The 14,216-nt window shown below is 34.2% G+C and overlaps 2 protein-coding genes across 3 annotated transcripts in view; one reads left to right on the top strand and one right to left on the bottom strand.

Annotated features, from left to right (window-relative positions):
- Positions 1-2,504, top strand: part of LOC108774774 (serine/threonine-protein kinase 32A) — a 44,561-nt gene extending 42,057 nt beyond the window's left edge. The window contains exons 10-11 of one of the 2 annotated variants that reach the window (XM_018540969.1): positions 252-412; positions 1,051-2,504. In XM_018540969.1, coding sequence (XP_018396471.1) covers positions 252-412; positions 1,051-1,103 — 214 coding nt within the window. In that variant the 3' untranslated portion in view covers positions 1,104-2,504. Of the gene's footprint in view, positions 1-251; positions 587-1,050 lie in introns of those variants that run through there. The other variant, XM_018540970.1, reaches the window with a different exon arrangement.
- A 6,668-nt stretch (positions 2,505-9,172) lies between these two features.
- Positions 9,173-12,383, bottom strand: lost (methenyltetrahydrofolate synthase domain-containing protein lost). Its single transcript, XM_018540929.1, has 5 exons — positions 12,317-12,383; positions 11,700-12,085; positions 10,569-10,915; positions 10,250-10,493; positions 9,173-9,740 (listed from the first exon to the last, which is right to left on the bottom strand). The coding sequence occupies exons 1-5, from the start codon at positions 12,330-12,332 to the stop codon at positions 9,354-9,356; spliced, it is 1,380 nt and encodes a 459-aa protein (XP_018396431.1). The 5' UTR covers positions 12,333-12,383; the 3' UTR covers positions 9,173-9,353.
- Between the last annotated feature and the right edge of the window lie 1,833 nt (positions 12,384-14,216).

The following is a 14,216-nucleotide window of genomic DNA, read 5'->3' as shown; positions in this document are numbered from 1 at the left end:
TCCCCTCTCATTTCGATCTGTCCGCCGATAGCTATTGTTGCAAATTAATATTTCAAATTGAATAAGCCTCCGTTTTATTTTGTTTTCCAATTTTTGCCTGATATTGATCTCAACTCTCGCAAATGATCCCGAGTCCTGTGCAATTGAGACCCCGTGTACGTTAATTTCTCCCGAGCGACGCGACGTGTCTCTCTCTCCCCCAGCGCTCGCACATAACAATATATCCATATATCGGAACCCTTTGATTACAGAACAAAGCAGCAACATCTGCCAGCCCAGCGAACCGGAAACCGACTGAGCGTCTCGACGACAAGCGTCAAAGCACGCATAAGCGCGTCGCCGAGACAAGGTCGCCGAGCGAGCGCCGCGACGTCCTCGGACATCGACTTCATCGATGCAAGTCCGGAGCCTAGTACGTCTTAGATAACACTGGACACGCTATATTCAACGTAGCTTATATGCAGAGCAAGTAGCATTGGCGGATCCAGAAATTTGTTAAGGGGGCCATTGGCACGTCGAAAGCAACATTTTTTTAAGGGTCAAATATAAAAAGATGGAATGTTAAATTGATATTTAAATTATTGTATTAAAAATATTATTTAATATGTATATATAACATAATTCATAAAACGTTTTATTTAAAGTGGTATCAATACAAAAGAAGACAAATGTTCGCCTTTACACACCCCGCTTCAAACGACCTCCGAGTGACCTTGACCTTGACCCTCAAGGAGGTCAAGGTCACCTTTTCCGTCGCTCGTTACTCATTGAAAAGTTATGAGCAAAATAATTTTTATGAATTTGTGTTTCTAAAGCAGTGAATTTGTTTGATTGTTAAAGTTAAGATCAAGGTCACTCGGAGGTCATTTGGAGCAGGGTGTGTAAAGGTGAACATTTACCCAAAAGAAGAATAGTATATTGAATCTTGTTATTTATATCTTATAGGAATTTCTTAAATTATATAAAATATTTTTGGAGTATCAAAATTGTAATTAAGTGTTTTAGAAATATTAAAAATATATAACATTTTGCTAAATGTTTTCAAAAAAGAAGATTCCAAGGAGAGCGACAGGCACATGACTCCCCCGTGGATCCACCAGTGACTAGTAGACTTCTTCAATCCTACAAATGCACACGAAACTCCAACGGATCCTTCGCACTTTTCATAAAAAGAAATATCTCTCTAGCATTCAATTACCTCTCACACTAAAATTTAAGACGTGAAAAGAAATAAGGAAAAATTCCATTTGTAGATGAAGTTTTTATACTCTTCTTGAAAAGAGACAGAGAGATACGTGACGACATATATATTACACATGACACTTCGCTCTTATTTTTCTATCTATCGCGATTCAATGTCGGGCGATTTATCTTTAACACTCTTTCCCTACACTCCTCTACATTGGATACTTCGCAACCGCAATGTTTATTTTCGATTACGCTTCGAAACGAACTGATCGAGAAACGCGAATTTCAAGGCCTCCATATTCTTTCTGGTGCTATGCTTTAATAAGTAATACTCCACAAACGGATTCGAACGTTCGGTTTGGATTTTTTGAGAGAATTTTATAGATAGACTGATAACACGTCGGTTATTGCCACGATTTGTTTTAATTACAATTATTTTCATTTGCAGTATCTTGAAAATGTAGATAGCAGCTGGAGGTAACCGCTCAAGTCAATAAAAAATAAAAATGACGATTTTGATTCTTAACATCAATAAAGAATTAACTTTTATAATGAAAAATCATCGTTTTGACTTGTATGACGTCAACATAAAGTCATTTTGACTTTCTCTTGACTTGGTGTGTTCTTCGGGCACACATCATCGATATAAAGCTCTATCAGATTCCATAGCAGTGTGCACTTAATCACTGTACCAGGAAACGTGCATTTATAAGATTACTATTTCGGATTATCCCGCAACTTCCGACTAATAATAGCACGAATTTATTTCCAAAATAATGAACAACGGATCTTATCTTCACTCGAGTAGCAAATTTTTTTTTATTGCTTCAAAGATCTGGTTACGTTACGACTCTTAGATTAGAATGCACGCATCCGCGAAATGTAATTATAAATTAATCCTTTCAGTACAAAGTCAGACGTATATCGTACATCTAAAACTTTTTCAACAAAATATCTTTCGTCTCACTGTCTTTGAAGATCGCTATATAACTTTCATGTGCGTTATTATCTAAATAATATATGAAATGCTCTGCAACATTAACTAGAATCACAACGATCGCGTTTAGATGGACGTAAAAAAAATTGTGGATGAGAAAGGAAGATTTTTTGATGGTTTAAGAGCGCTAAGTGAGTCAAATAAGTGCGAGATAAATTTTAATACTTCACCTTTACCTGATACGGTACTGAAAGGATTGCAACGTATATTAATAATTACTTTATTGACGGGACTGGGAACAAAATATGACCTACATATAACAAATATATATATATTATATATATAAATGTTTTGTTCTATAAAAATATATGTTGTTTAGAAGCGAGCTATGTACGAATTGAGAATAAAAAATATCTTTGACATGTTGTTAACAGATTTTAGCGTACAACCCTTGAATCCCTCTGCAGAATATACAAAGAAAATACGCGGCAAACAAAATTGTATTCGCGTTCGACACAATAAACACATATTATATTCCGCGGAAACTGTAGAAATCGTACGAGCATTTTATTTACATTCATTATTCACTCTGTCGCGACTCTGTCTCGCGATCTCTATTTTACATTCAAATAATATCACTCACGCGATTACATTATTCAACGAATGGAATTATCGACACGCGGGGGAAATCCCAGCGAGAAACGACTCGTCTTATCGATGTCGAATCAATAATCTCGATATACGGTAATTTCGACATCGATTCGTCCTAATGACGGCCATTTTTCGCCGGGAAGCCGTTCAATTCTCATTAGCGTTTTGTATTCAGGAATCACGAACACGATAGAATTTGGCATTAAATCAGAGCAGCTGTCGAAGGAACGCTGTATAATCGATTCACCAACCCCAATTACTTAATCGGCTAATGGAACCGACTAATCACATTTTGCTGTTTGGTAGAACCATCTTTATAAAAGCCTACGTGATATTATCCTTATTATTTTCGTAAATCTAACGACATGTATCATTTATATATTCAAGAATCATGAACACGATAGAATTTGGCATTAAATGAGAGTAGCTGTCGAAGGAACGCCGTATAATCGATAACACTGGCGCCGTTTCGCGAAGAAAGGGTAAAACGGGTTACCGTGCCTCTCCATACCGCATGCATTATAGATTCTGGCCAGACACTGGGGTGCTTTCTAGCAAGAAACATATAGATGATACGGTATAACACAGTAAAAGTAAATTTTAAAAGTAAATCATTATGTCTTTGTTGTTTGCCATTGTTGAACAAAGAAATGATCACTGTGTTATACTGCGTCTCTTTCTGAAAATTATTACAATTAATTTAATGGACTCTTGAAATTAAAAAAACGATTCAAAGTGTTAAAGGCAAATGAGAGTCAAGAGTAATTAATTAGCTGCAATATTAGAAATAATTATATATTCAGGTAATAAAATTTTACCGTTACAGTTACCAAAAAAAGAAAGTAACGCAGTTACCAGTAAAGTTACCAAAAAAGTAACTTGTAACTGTAACTTCGTTACAAGTAACGAGTTACTTCCATTCCCTGGTTATACTGCGTCTCTTTCTGAAAATTATTACAATTAATTTAATGGACTCTTGAAATTAAAAAAACGATTCAAAGTGTTAAAGGTAAATGAGAGTCAAAAGAGTAATTAATTAGCTGCAATATTAGAAATAATTATATATTCAGGTAATAAAATTGTCAATTTTATATTATCGCTCTAAACAATATACGTTATTATTATTTTTAATATTACTCTTAATGAACTGCGTCTAATTCTCGCGTTAAATCGTTCTTGCTGAAAAGCACTAAACTGTAAGACCGGAATCAGACTACGCATTGAAAATTGAGATTGAATTAACATTGAAAGATTGAATTTTGGCTAATCAAAATAATAGGTGCTAAAATTTCTTTATCCTCATTGGTCAAATTTCAATTTTCGATCTTCAATCTCAATTTTCAATGCGTAGTCTGATTCCGGCCTAAAACATCGTTGAAAAATTCTCAAAAAATTAGCGCATTGATGAATTATGATAAAGAAATATCTTTTTATGTCATTTCTCTCAATAGAGAAAATGTATAATTTTCGAATAAATTAACGGTTGTTCCCAGTATAGACAATTGACGCAATTTATGGAACAATTGTGCGAACGAAATCATTGCGGATCGTATCTAAAAAGAGGGATAAATATATCCCTCCAAGGTAATTACATCTATATAAAAGCTGCCGCAAGCCGATATAATGGGCCAATTATCGCGTCCGATCGGTGCTGTAAGTGGCGAGTAACGCGACGATTAAACTATTGACTCGGTGTATTTTTAATATCCTTGCGCAACCATCGATTGTGAACGACGGCTATATAATGAATGAAAATCAGTTAACGTCTTTTTCTGCTTCTTTTCAATTTGCGCTATTAATTTATTAAACGAATAAAACGCTGCAAATTAGCGCGTAATTCCCTCTGAGAGGTTTCTTTCTGTATTAAATACGAAATTCTTATATTTCAACAGGTTTCGAGACGTGACGCTGATTACAATTAAAATATTTCACAAGAAAAAAACCGATCCCACATCAGCCTCCGTGCATTTAGTTATCTATTGAAATAATTGAAAAAATATGAAAAGATGTAAACACACAGAGCAAAAAAATGAGTGACTTAATTTTGTCTACATACCTAATTGAAATTCATTACTCATCGCGTAATAGATTTTATATATTTTTATTATATTATGATATTATAATATATTGGAAACATCTCACAATAATTTTCATAACAAAGTTATAGATTATATATATTATATATTAATATCTATAAGACAAGATATTTTCGAATCGATATTTTTTTTGTAATAAACAAATGGATCAAATAGTAACCGCACAGATATAATGCTGTAATCTAGGCCTGTTCAATTTCAACTCCGGAGCCAAAACGCAAAGGAGACTGTAAAGTGTTGATAAGCGCCATAATAATGTGCATTAACATTTTATGGTCTCCGAAATTCTACCTTGATTTTTTTTTGCGATGGTTGGACTAACAATGTATTTTTATATTATAATTTCTTTTTTATTGACTCAAGTTGTTGTACAGATAAAAAGAAAAAAATTTAATAAAAATAATGTATTTGAAAAAAAATTCAGATTTTATAATAATTTTTTAACTTTATCTTTCACAATGAAATATTCTTGGTATAATATTGTATGTTTCTGAGTAACGTATTCATAAACAACATATTTTTGCACCTTCATATCGATATATTTTTAAAGTCAAATACAATATAACGAAAAATTTAATTTCACATTTTTTTATTCACTACTATAGGTGTTTCCTGATTAAAACAGATATATCTCTTTCGTAAATTTATCTGAGGGAAAAATTACATATTAACGTTTTTGTCTCAGAACGTTTATACTATCGTAAAAGGATTAACAGTTTTCCACAGAATAATGCTGACGGAGTGTCTATACGGATAAATGTGGTTCTTAACAGAGAGGAGTAACGAAGCGCGAGAAGGGCAATCGCGCCGGTCTTCGATGGAGAAATCCAATAGGAGATAATGCAGTTTAGTTTCTGGAGGCCGATGAAAGCCGTGGCAAAGCCCTTTGCGCGATAAAGGCGCCGTTAAATAAGAAAATTCAACCTAATGGAACCCGAAGACCCCCAACGTTTCGCTTTTAATTGCCTTTACACGCTGGGCAAATTAACCTTCTTACGGCAAGATGAGGTTCTCTCTCTCTCTCTCTCTTAGGATCATAAAAACTGTAATTACACTTAGCTTATAAGCTTCTTTGATGTTTCGTTACAAAAAAAAGTACCCGTTTTTACGGAAAAAAATATTTTGATCTCCAGTCGCAATCGTTTTACTCACGTGCATGGCAAATAAATTTTATTTTATCCGATTAAATGAGGAAAGCCGTCGTCCGTGACGATAAACTACCGCGAGGCGCTTATCGAGAAGTTCAATCAAAACTAATGCAATTTCAACTACGAGTCCGATGGAAAAATGAGAAGCGTTTCTGTGACAACCGCCTTAATTCCCTTATTTTCCGCTCCTCTAATAAAAAAAAAAAGAAAAACGGAGCTTTTGCAAGAGGAAAGTAAAATTATTGCCGCTCGTTAATCTCATCTTACATTCTCGCAGTGTGGAAAACAATCGCGGACAAACAATAACAAAAGGATTAAGATCTCGGTGGAAAAGTTACTTGCGTCCGAGTTTTGTTTGGCCTACTTTTGTCAAGACGCAACCGTTTTGCGTCTCTGGCTGCAGAAGATTTACATTTATAAAGGAAGGAACAAACAAATGAAAATGTGCACCTTATTTATAAAATTACACACGCTCTAAAAAATATAATTTTTAAAAAATATAAATTTATAATAATATCATGAATATAAATATAATTATTAATATTCACATCTAAAGACCGTCAATGAACGAATACCAGTTATTGCGAGGAATATTACTAAGGCCTCGGTAGTCTAATTGGCTAAGACACTTGCGCGTAAAGCAAGGTATCCGGATTCGACTCCCGGCCGAAGTAATATTTTTCGCAATAAGATAAATTTTCCAGATTTAGTACTTTTAGATTTTAATATATTTTAACATCGATATAAGATGCCAAAAAGAGCATCAATTAATTATTAAATTGTTAATCAATTTAATTCGTGATAGTACCGTCATGGTAGTTTATTAGATTTGCGTTTCAAGACCGACAATTGTTCGGCGCGCAGTTTGGAAAGACTGCATATATTAGTATATAAATTCACGCGAAATTACATGTATAAGTAACTAAGATCCAAGCTAGACTGTTATTATAGGCTTCGTATTCGTATTAGACATAATTACCAGTGTGCGGGTATTGATATAAATATCGACATGGTGAGAGGATTTAATTTTATGTTGGTGTTAAACCAGGATATTAAATCCATCCATGATGTTAAATTTACACCTTGGTGTTTACGTCAACACAATGAGTATTATATAAACACCAACACAGTGTCTAATCTATACATCTATATTTTTTAGAATGCGTTTATTCGGGAATTATCACAGGATTGCGTTTTGGATACTGATATCAGGAAGGATATGCAGAGTAATCATGAAGACAGAGATTTGATAAAAAGAAAACGTTTCCTTTATATATACGCAAAATTTATATACATGATATAATACGTAAGTAATAGCGAGATAAGTGTCTATTGCGCGTAAAAACAATTATCAGTTCTATGTATGTATCTACGTGAACGTCACCGGCACGATTAGAAACAATAGATTTAAAAATAAATCATATTTGTTAATATCACACAAAGTATTGCCGTTTCTCTGCCTTTTCAGCCGATATACACCTATTGTTTTCCCTGCACGCTTGAATGGCAATACATGGAAGACCGCAACATGTCTATAAAGCGGCTATAGAGCATGAAAATATATTATTTGTATTATTTGTATTTATCTTCTTTTAGAATATGCGCGTGTGTATGTATGTGGATGTGTTTGTGTTCAGAAAAATAGAGTACTTTTTCTCTCTTTGTTTAAACATGAAGAAATATTGATAATTTACCTCCATCTGTCTTGGATGCCCTTTATGAACGACACTTAAACTATTATATCATCAGTCTATAACGTTAGATAATTACCATCAGATATTATCGCAGATATGCACACTATTCACGTCTATTAATCTCAACTTATATTTTAGCAGAGAATAAAAAAAAATTTAAACGATCAATTTTTGTTCCATGAAGAGAAACAACAACAGTTAATACATATTTATAGCACATCATTTTTTGCAAGTCTGAACTCGCACGTATGTACTTTAAATTGCGCTGAAAATTAATCGAAACAAAATATTTTAAATATTTTATTAGGTGCTAAAAAAAGATTAACTCTTTACTAAAATTATCTAAATTACTTTTCATCAATTGAGTAAAGATTACATATTTTCTATAAATCATTTTTAATATGTAATTTATATCATATATTTGAAAATTTATTTAATTTATATATTATTTGAAATTTATAAAAACCTCAAAAATATAGTTTTGGTTATTATTAGGTTATTATCAAGCATTGAATATTTGAAAAATTATACGAAAGATAGCAAAGTACTATATCAAATCCACTTAGAATCAAATAGTTAACCGTTAAAAAATCAAAGAAAATATTTTATTTGAGAATGATGCGAATTACACTTACTTGATTTATACGTCCTCCATGATTGTCGTTTTATCTCTTGATCTGTTTAGCAATCTTGTACATACATATTATTGTTTCTCTCCATGAATCATCTATCTTACCTGCTAAGTATATATAATATGTTTTGATCACAGATTATTTTATGGGCGTTGCGTCGAATTTGTTGGAAAGTTATCCGATATTTTCACGTACGTCAAAATGTAACGGCTTAATACAAAAATAGTATAAATAAAATCATTAACCAAATATATACGGTATATCTATGTTAATTGTAACAACTATTAATATTAAATATTAATATTCGCACTGCACCAGGTATATATCACATCTTATAGCTTAAACCGAACGCAAATCATCGTCGTCGATGTGTTTTACTTCCGGAGTAATTCACAAGTACAACTCCAATATATATAGGTCTAAGTAAAATAACAGCGATATGTGAAATAATTATATAAAACATTAATAAATGTTAATAACATTAATACATAACGCATGTTCTTTAAGTATTCAAGCCAATATCTATAAAAAAAATTATGATACAATATGTCTCAGAAGTTGCGCAATTTCTTTCAACTATTAAAATTAAATTAGCAATTTAAATTATAGTCTCACATTAATTGTCATAAGTACTTAGTTATGTCTCATTTAATTCATATAAAGTGAAATTTTGAACTTTAAAAAACTCAAGTATCCTTTAATTAATAGTCATTAATTAAAGTGCTTCTTCAACAGGCAAGAAAAGAAAAACCAAGATTAAAAAGCCAAAGAATGCTAATTTTTAGCTTTCAATTAAAAATGTGTTGTAACCTCTTTATACACAAAATTCATTAAAGAATTTGTAAGGAAGGAAAAATTGTTTGGAACATTCAATATATGTGACATAATTCTTATAAAAAAAGATTGACTTTGGAAGATATCCATCCCTATAATGTACGACGTCGAAATGTAAATGGTCAAGAAACAACACGTAGTTACATGTTCGATGTAGTTTCGATAAATACTTATTAGACAGTTGTCACATCGGTCACTTCGATTCTAGAAATCGGTTTCGCAGGTTCTACATATATAAATCCCTCTTCGTCGTTCACGGACTCACCGATTCGGAGCTGCTGCAAATTTGCCACGATCGAATCTACCTGAACTGGCTGATCTGGTGGAGCAGCCTCGCTCCGGAGTTTGCTGAAGTGAAGGTAACAGATGCCACGATAGCCCTGCCAAGTTATTTCGCTCGGCTTAACGCCGCGCATCAACAGAGCGTTCTTTAGATCGCGGACTCTCACGCCGGACGAGATATTAGAGAGCTTCAACGAGAAGTCGATATGCGTTTTCATTCGGGCGCGAAGATTTTTACGCCGCCGGGACGCGTTCTTGGCATTGTTTTCTGTCTTCATCTATAATGCATAAGCATAAAATTTATTTGTAAAAAAATAAAAGAATATTAGAAATATAAATAGATAATAAATATTTTTTAATTAAGTCCACACGTAAACTTTTTTTTAATAAAGAAGGAGAGTTTTAACTCACATTTTCAAAACCTTTTATTAATCTTGTATTACTCGCATAGTATTTTTAAATGTAATTACTCGCGTGGGTTAATTTTTAATATCCTAACATTATATATATATATATATAAATTTTATCGTTCTGTCTTTCTCTCTCTTTCTCATGATTTACAATTAAATAAAGATTGATAGTATTTTATACATCCTTTAGATAAAGATAAATTTAAAATTATTTTTTAATCGTGAAATAATTTGAGCTAAATATAATAATGGGTATGAATAATATTCATACGTCTATCGAATTTATAAAGCGGGAAGTATCCAAGATATTTCACGCGAATAATTAAGGATAATAAAAGTACGATATTGTGGAACTCTATATATGCGAAAAGGCTTACTTGTACTTCAGCATTGGGAAGATTACTCTCTTCTTCAGTTTTTGGTTTCTTATACGTTCGTCTTCGTGGAAAACGCGGTTTATCAATTTTATCTTTGCCGTCTTCCGTCGGGTTTTCTGTATTAGGCGCATCTCTTTTCACGTTGAAACGCTTCTTGTTTTTCGGATATTTCACACGATTCTTGATATATTGGCGCGTTTCCACGTCGGAATCGACTTCCTTCAGGATTATGGTTTTACCATTTCTGCGAAAGAGAATAATCGTGTATTTACACGAAATAGCTATATACTTAACGTGATTCAGGCAACTTAATGCATACTTTTCATCCATCTCTTTGAGCTGCTGTAATACCTGCATGGTTTTGAGTCTTCTTTCACTAAGCATATGCCACAGAATACCAGACGGTTTCTTCAGTCTCGACTCTACGTATATAGTTTGCGTTGGCGTGACAATTATATCTACCGGCACGTCATACTCTTTGAACAATTGTGGTGGCAGGTGATCTACAACTTGACAATCATGTACTGTTGTGATAACAATTGTATTTTTCGTTATCGTGCCCATTCTCATCATTATCGCAAACTCAAGATCTGCAAATCCCTCTCCTTTGCCGAGCCTATACCCATCCCGGCTGACGCATACGGATCCCAGTACAACGAGATCTACCTGAGTAAATAATAAATACAATAGACATTTAGAATCAATAAATGTCTTATGCAAAGTAAATGCAAAAAAAGTCTAATATCCACTTCCACTAATGTATATTAACTTTAATCTCAATTTAACTTACTATTTATAATACCTTTTTCTAATTCTAACAATCATGTAGATTCTAAAAAGTGAATCCTACATTGACAGAATTAAGCCTTAGAATTGGAGAAAAAAATATAAAATAAGTTAAACCAAGATTAAAATTAATCTACATTGATAGGCATAAATAATTGTGTATTATGAGAAAATGAGGTAATTTAATACTGTATTTTTATTAGTATTATCCATCTTTATACACAGTACACAAACATATTATATATCTGTTAACCACCCAGTATCTGAGAATAGATTGAAATGGATTGAAATGGATTCAGATTTTCAGAAATATACGAATTCATGAATGTTAAAATGAATCCTTTTCAATCCAAATACGTTTTTATTCGTTTATAGGAATTGCATGAAGCATATCTGTATACTTTTCAATCTAAAAATAATATCAGCTTTTTCAGTGCGTTTGTGACCACAGTGATTTCTGTACAATTCAAAATTTTGTATAGGAAACGCAGTTTTTTCAATCCAGCCGCATCCAATTGAATCTAATTGAATCCAAAAAAAAGTTTTCACTGTTTAAAATACGAATTCGAATAGACAAAATGTCCAATCCATTTTAATTCATTCTCGGATGTGCTGGGCATTAATATTAAATAAATTATTCTTAAATTATCTGTAAAATCTTTACCTTAATACGGGAATCCAGTCCCAGTGATTTGCCTGCTTGTTCTAGACCGCGCATGGAAGCCAGTGTCTTAAGCTGTTCCTTTGTTGCGCCAGCCACTGGTGTGACGTGCAAGAACAAGCCAGTTCTCAATCTGGGAATAGGCACAATAATTTCTTTGTTCGCTTCCAGAGCTAAAAACCTCACTGACTCCTGCGGCTTGTCCGGATTTATCTTTATGACTCTGGTCCTCTTAAACTCATCCAGCTCAATCAGTCGCTGCGCAGCCTCCACGGCGCCTTTGAAGTTTGGAATACGCTTGTATATGTTAACGGGAAAATTCACCAGCTCATTCTTCATCATGTAGTCCCACACCTTACGACGGAAACTCGACTTCGTTACTTCCTCGGCTATAAAAAATTGTTAATGAAGGAATCAACTGATGAATAGCAACAATATAGAGTATCATGCTCGCACGCGTCTTCTGTAAAACAATTTCAAAATGATGAAGCGCAAAGTATACATCTACCTTTCTTGTGTACAAACACGCAAATATTCAATTATTTCTTTTTAACATTCAGAACTCTAGAAACATCAGGGAAAAATGCCTGTTGCGTCGATCGCATGATAAAACCACTCACGTAAGTTCTCCATCATTTCGACCGGTTCACCAGTGGGACTTAGAAAGCGGTGGTTCAGCACCCGGAAGCACACAAATTCCAGGAAGCGTCACAGCGACGTCTCTCCCGCAAAAATAGACCGCACGATTTATCTCGCCCACGCCGCGCGACCCATTCCCCTCTCCTCTTCGTGTCTATTTCTACGCGGCCCCATGTCCGCAAACTCCGCGGCATCGTAATCCTCTAGGGGATCCGATTGTGGTCCCGTCGGCGTGAGAATCGTGAGACCCCTCGTTCGCGAAATGAGAATTCCAGAGAAATGCAAAGGATACTGAAATTTCGATGCTCTACTCAGCGTCGCTTCCAAGGACGACGTCGATGATCGACGGAGAACCGCGGCGAGAGGCGACGAGACGAATCAGCTGATTCTTTATGTCAGCGAACTAGGGAATTAGGAGACAGTCCGACTCCCCTAGTTTGATCGACCCATTCTGAGAATCAGCTGATTCGTTCTAGAGTCCCTATAATAAGGAGTCTGGCCAATCTTTCTAGTTTGCTAAAACATGGCGTATATGTCCTAACCAGGAAGTAAGATATCTTCCTTCATGGTCCTAACTGTGCAGATGGTCACACGTTCTTCACACGTGGTTCACACTAGAGTCCCTATAATAAGGAGTCTGGCCAAGTCATTACTAATTCTATTGGTGTTGCTAAAATATGGCGGAACCAATAAGATGCCTCAAATAGCCTCAAGAAACAATAAAGTGTGGTCGTAATAATTTTGGACGTCTTAAGAGGAAATTGGTTTCATCTGTTAAGGGATTTTTTTTACGGCTGATGAGGACTCTGTGAAGTCGAAACGTACTGTATATTAATGTTATCATTATAATAAATTTATGGATATATTTAACAACCATTATTGCTCAATTTATTCTTGACCTGGGAGGTTTATTGTTAATTTTAATTTGTTAATTTATTTGAGCTGTTTATAATTCAATTTCAATTTTCTTTTTTTAAGAACAACAAATTGTATCCCAAGAGTAAGAGCAAAGACGTTGAGAATACCGATGTGAGTACTATAGTAGCGACGATAATCACGCAACGGAAAATTCAGTCCAACAAGATAATATTGTAATGGAAAGGAGGAGTCTTTCTTCTCTTGAAAAGTCTGACAAATGCCAGTCCGCCCAAGAATTTTCTCAGATTTAAACGACTCAGCGGCGACATGTTGTCTATGCCGATGCAGGTTTTCGATAATCAAGATTTGCAAGAATTTAATGCAGATTAGTGATCCGAACAGTTACTGCCATAACAACTACTATTAATTAATTCACTAATTAACGTATTCGACAGAGATATATGTCTATCTATACATTAATGAGTGTGGCGTCGAGTGGCTCACCGCTCAGTGCGATTGACTCGCGATATGTAGACCCGAGTTCAATCCCACGTGCGCCCAAACGCGATTTTTCGCGTTTAATGAGCCAAAAAATGGCTCCACCTGGTGATCAAAAGATCCTATGATCATCAGCGCCGTTCGGAAGTTGCGGGATAATCCGAAATAGTAATCTTATAAATGCACGTTTCCTGGTACAGTGATTAAGTGCACACTGCTGGAATCTGATAGAGCTTTATATCGATGATGTGTGCCCGAAGAACACACCAAGTCAAGAGATACAATAGTCATGGATACAATATCAATGTAATGTCATAATTAAGTTCTAATAAATATATACAGTACAACCATTTCGATTTTATCTTAGTTTCATAAAAATAAGACATCAATACAATTTTACATGATACAAAAATATGTAGTTAAACATGAGTTTGAAGAACATGTAGTTAAACATGAGCTCAACAGACAACCTTTTCATATATAAAAATATCACATCAAACACATACTCGACATGAGACATTTGAA

Source organism: Cyphomyrmex costatus, unplaced genomic scaffold (assembly GCF_001594065.2).
Source record: "Cyphomyrmex costatus isolate MS0001 unplaced genomic scaffold, Ccosl1.0 scaffold273, whole genome shotgun sequence".
NCBI lineage: Eukaryota > Metazoa > Arthropoda > Insecta > Hymenoptera > Formicidae > Cyphomyrmex > Cyphomyrmex costatus.
This window is presented reverse-complemented; position numbering and strand designations above follow the sequence as displayed.

Bases quoted from the DNA above. Each gene is read 5' to 3' on its own strand.
- lost (XM_018540929.1), bottom strand. The intron at 10,916-11,699 runs GTAAAGATTTTA...TTATTTACTCAG, and splicing joins GACTGGATTCCCGTATTAAG to GTAGATCTCGTTGTACTGGG. The intron at 9,741-10,249 runs GTAAGCCTTTTC...TATGCATTATAG, and splicing joins TTCCCAATGCTGAAGTACAA to ATGAAGACAGAAAACAATGC.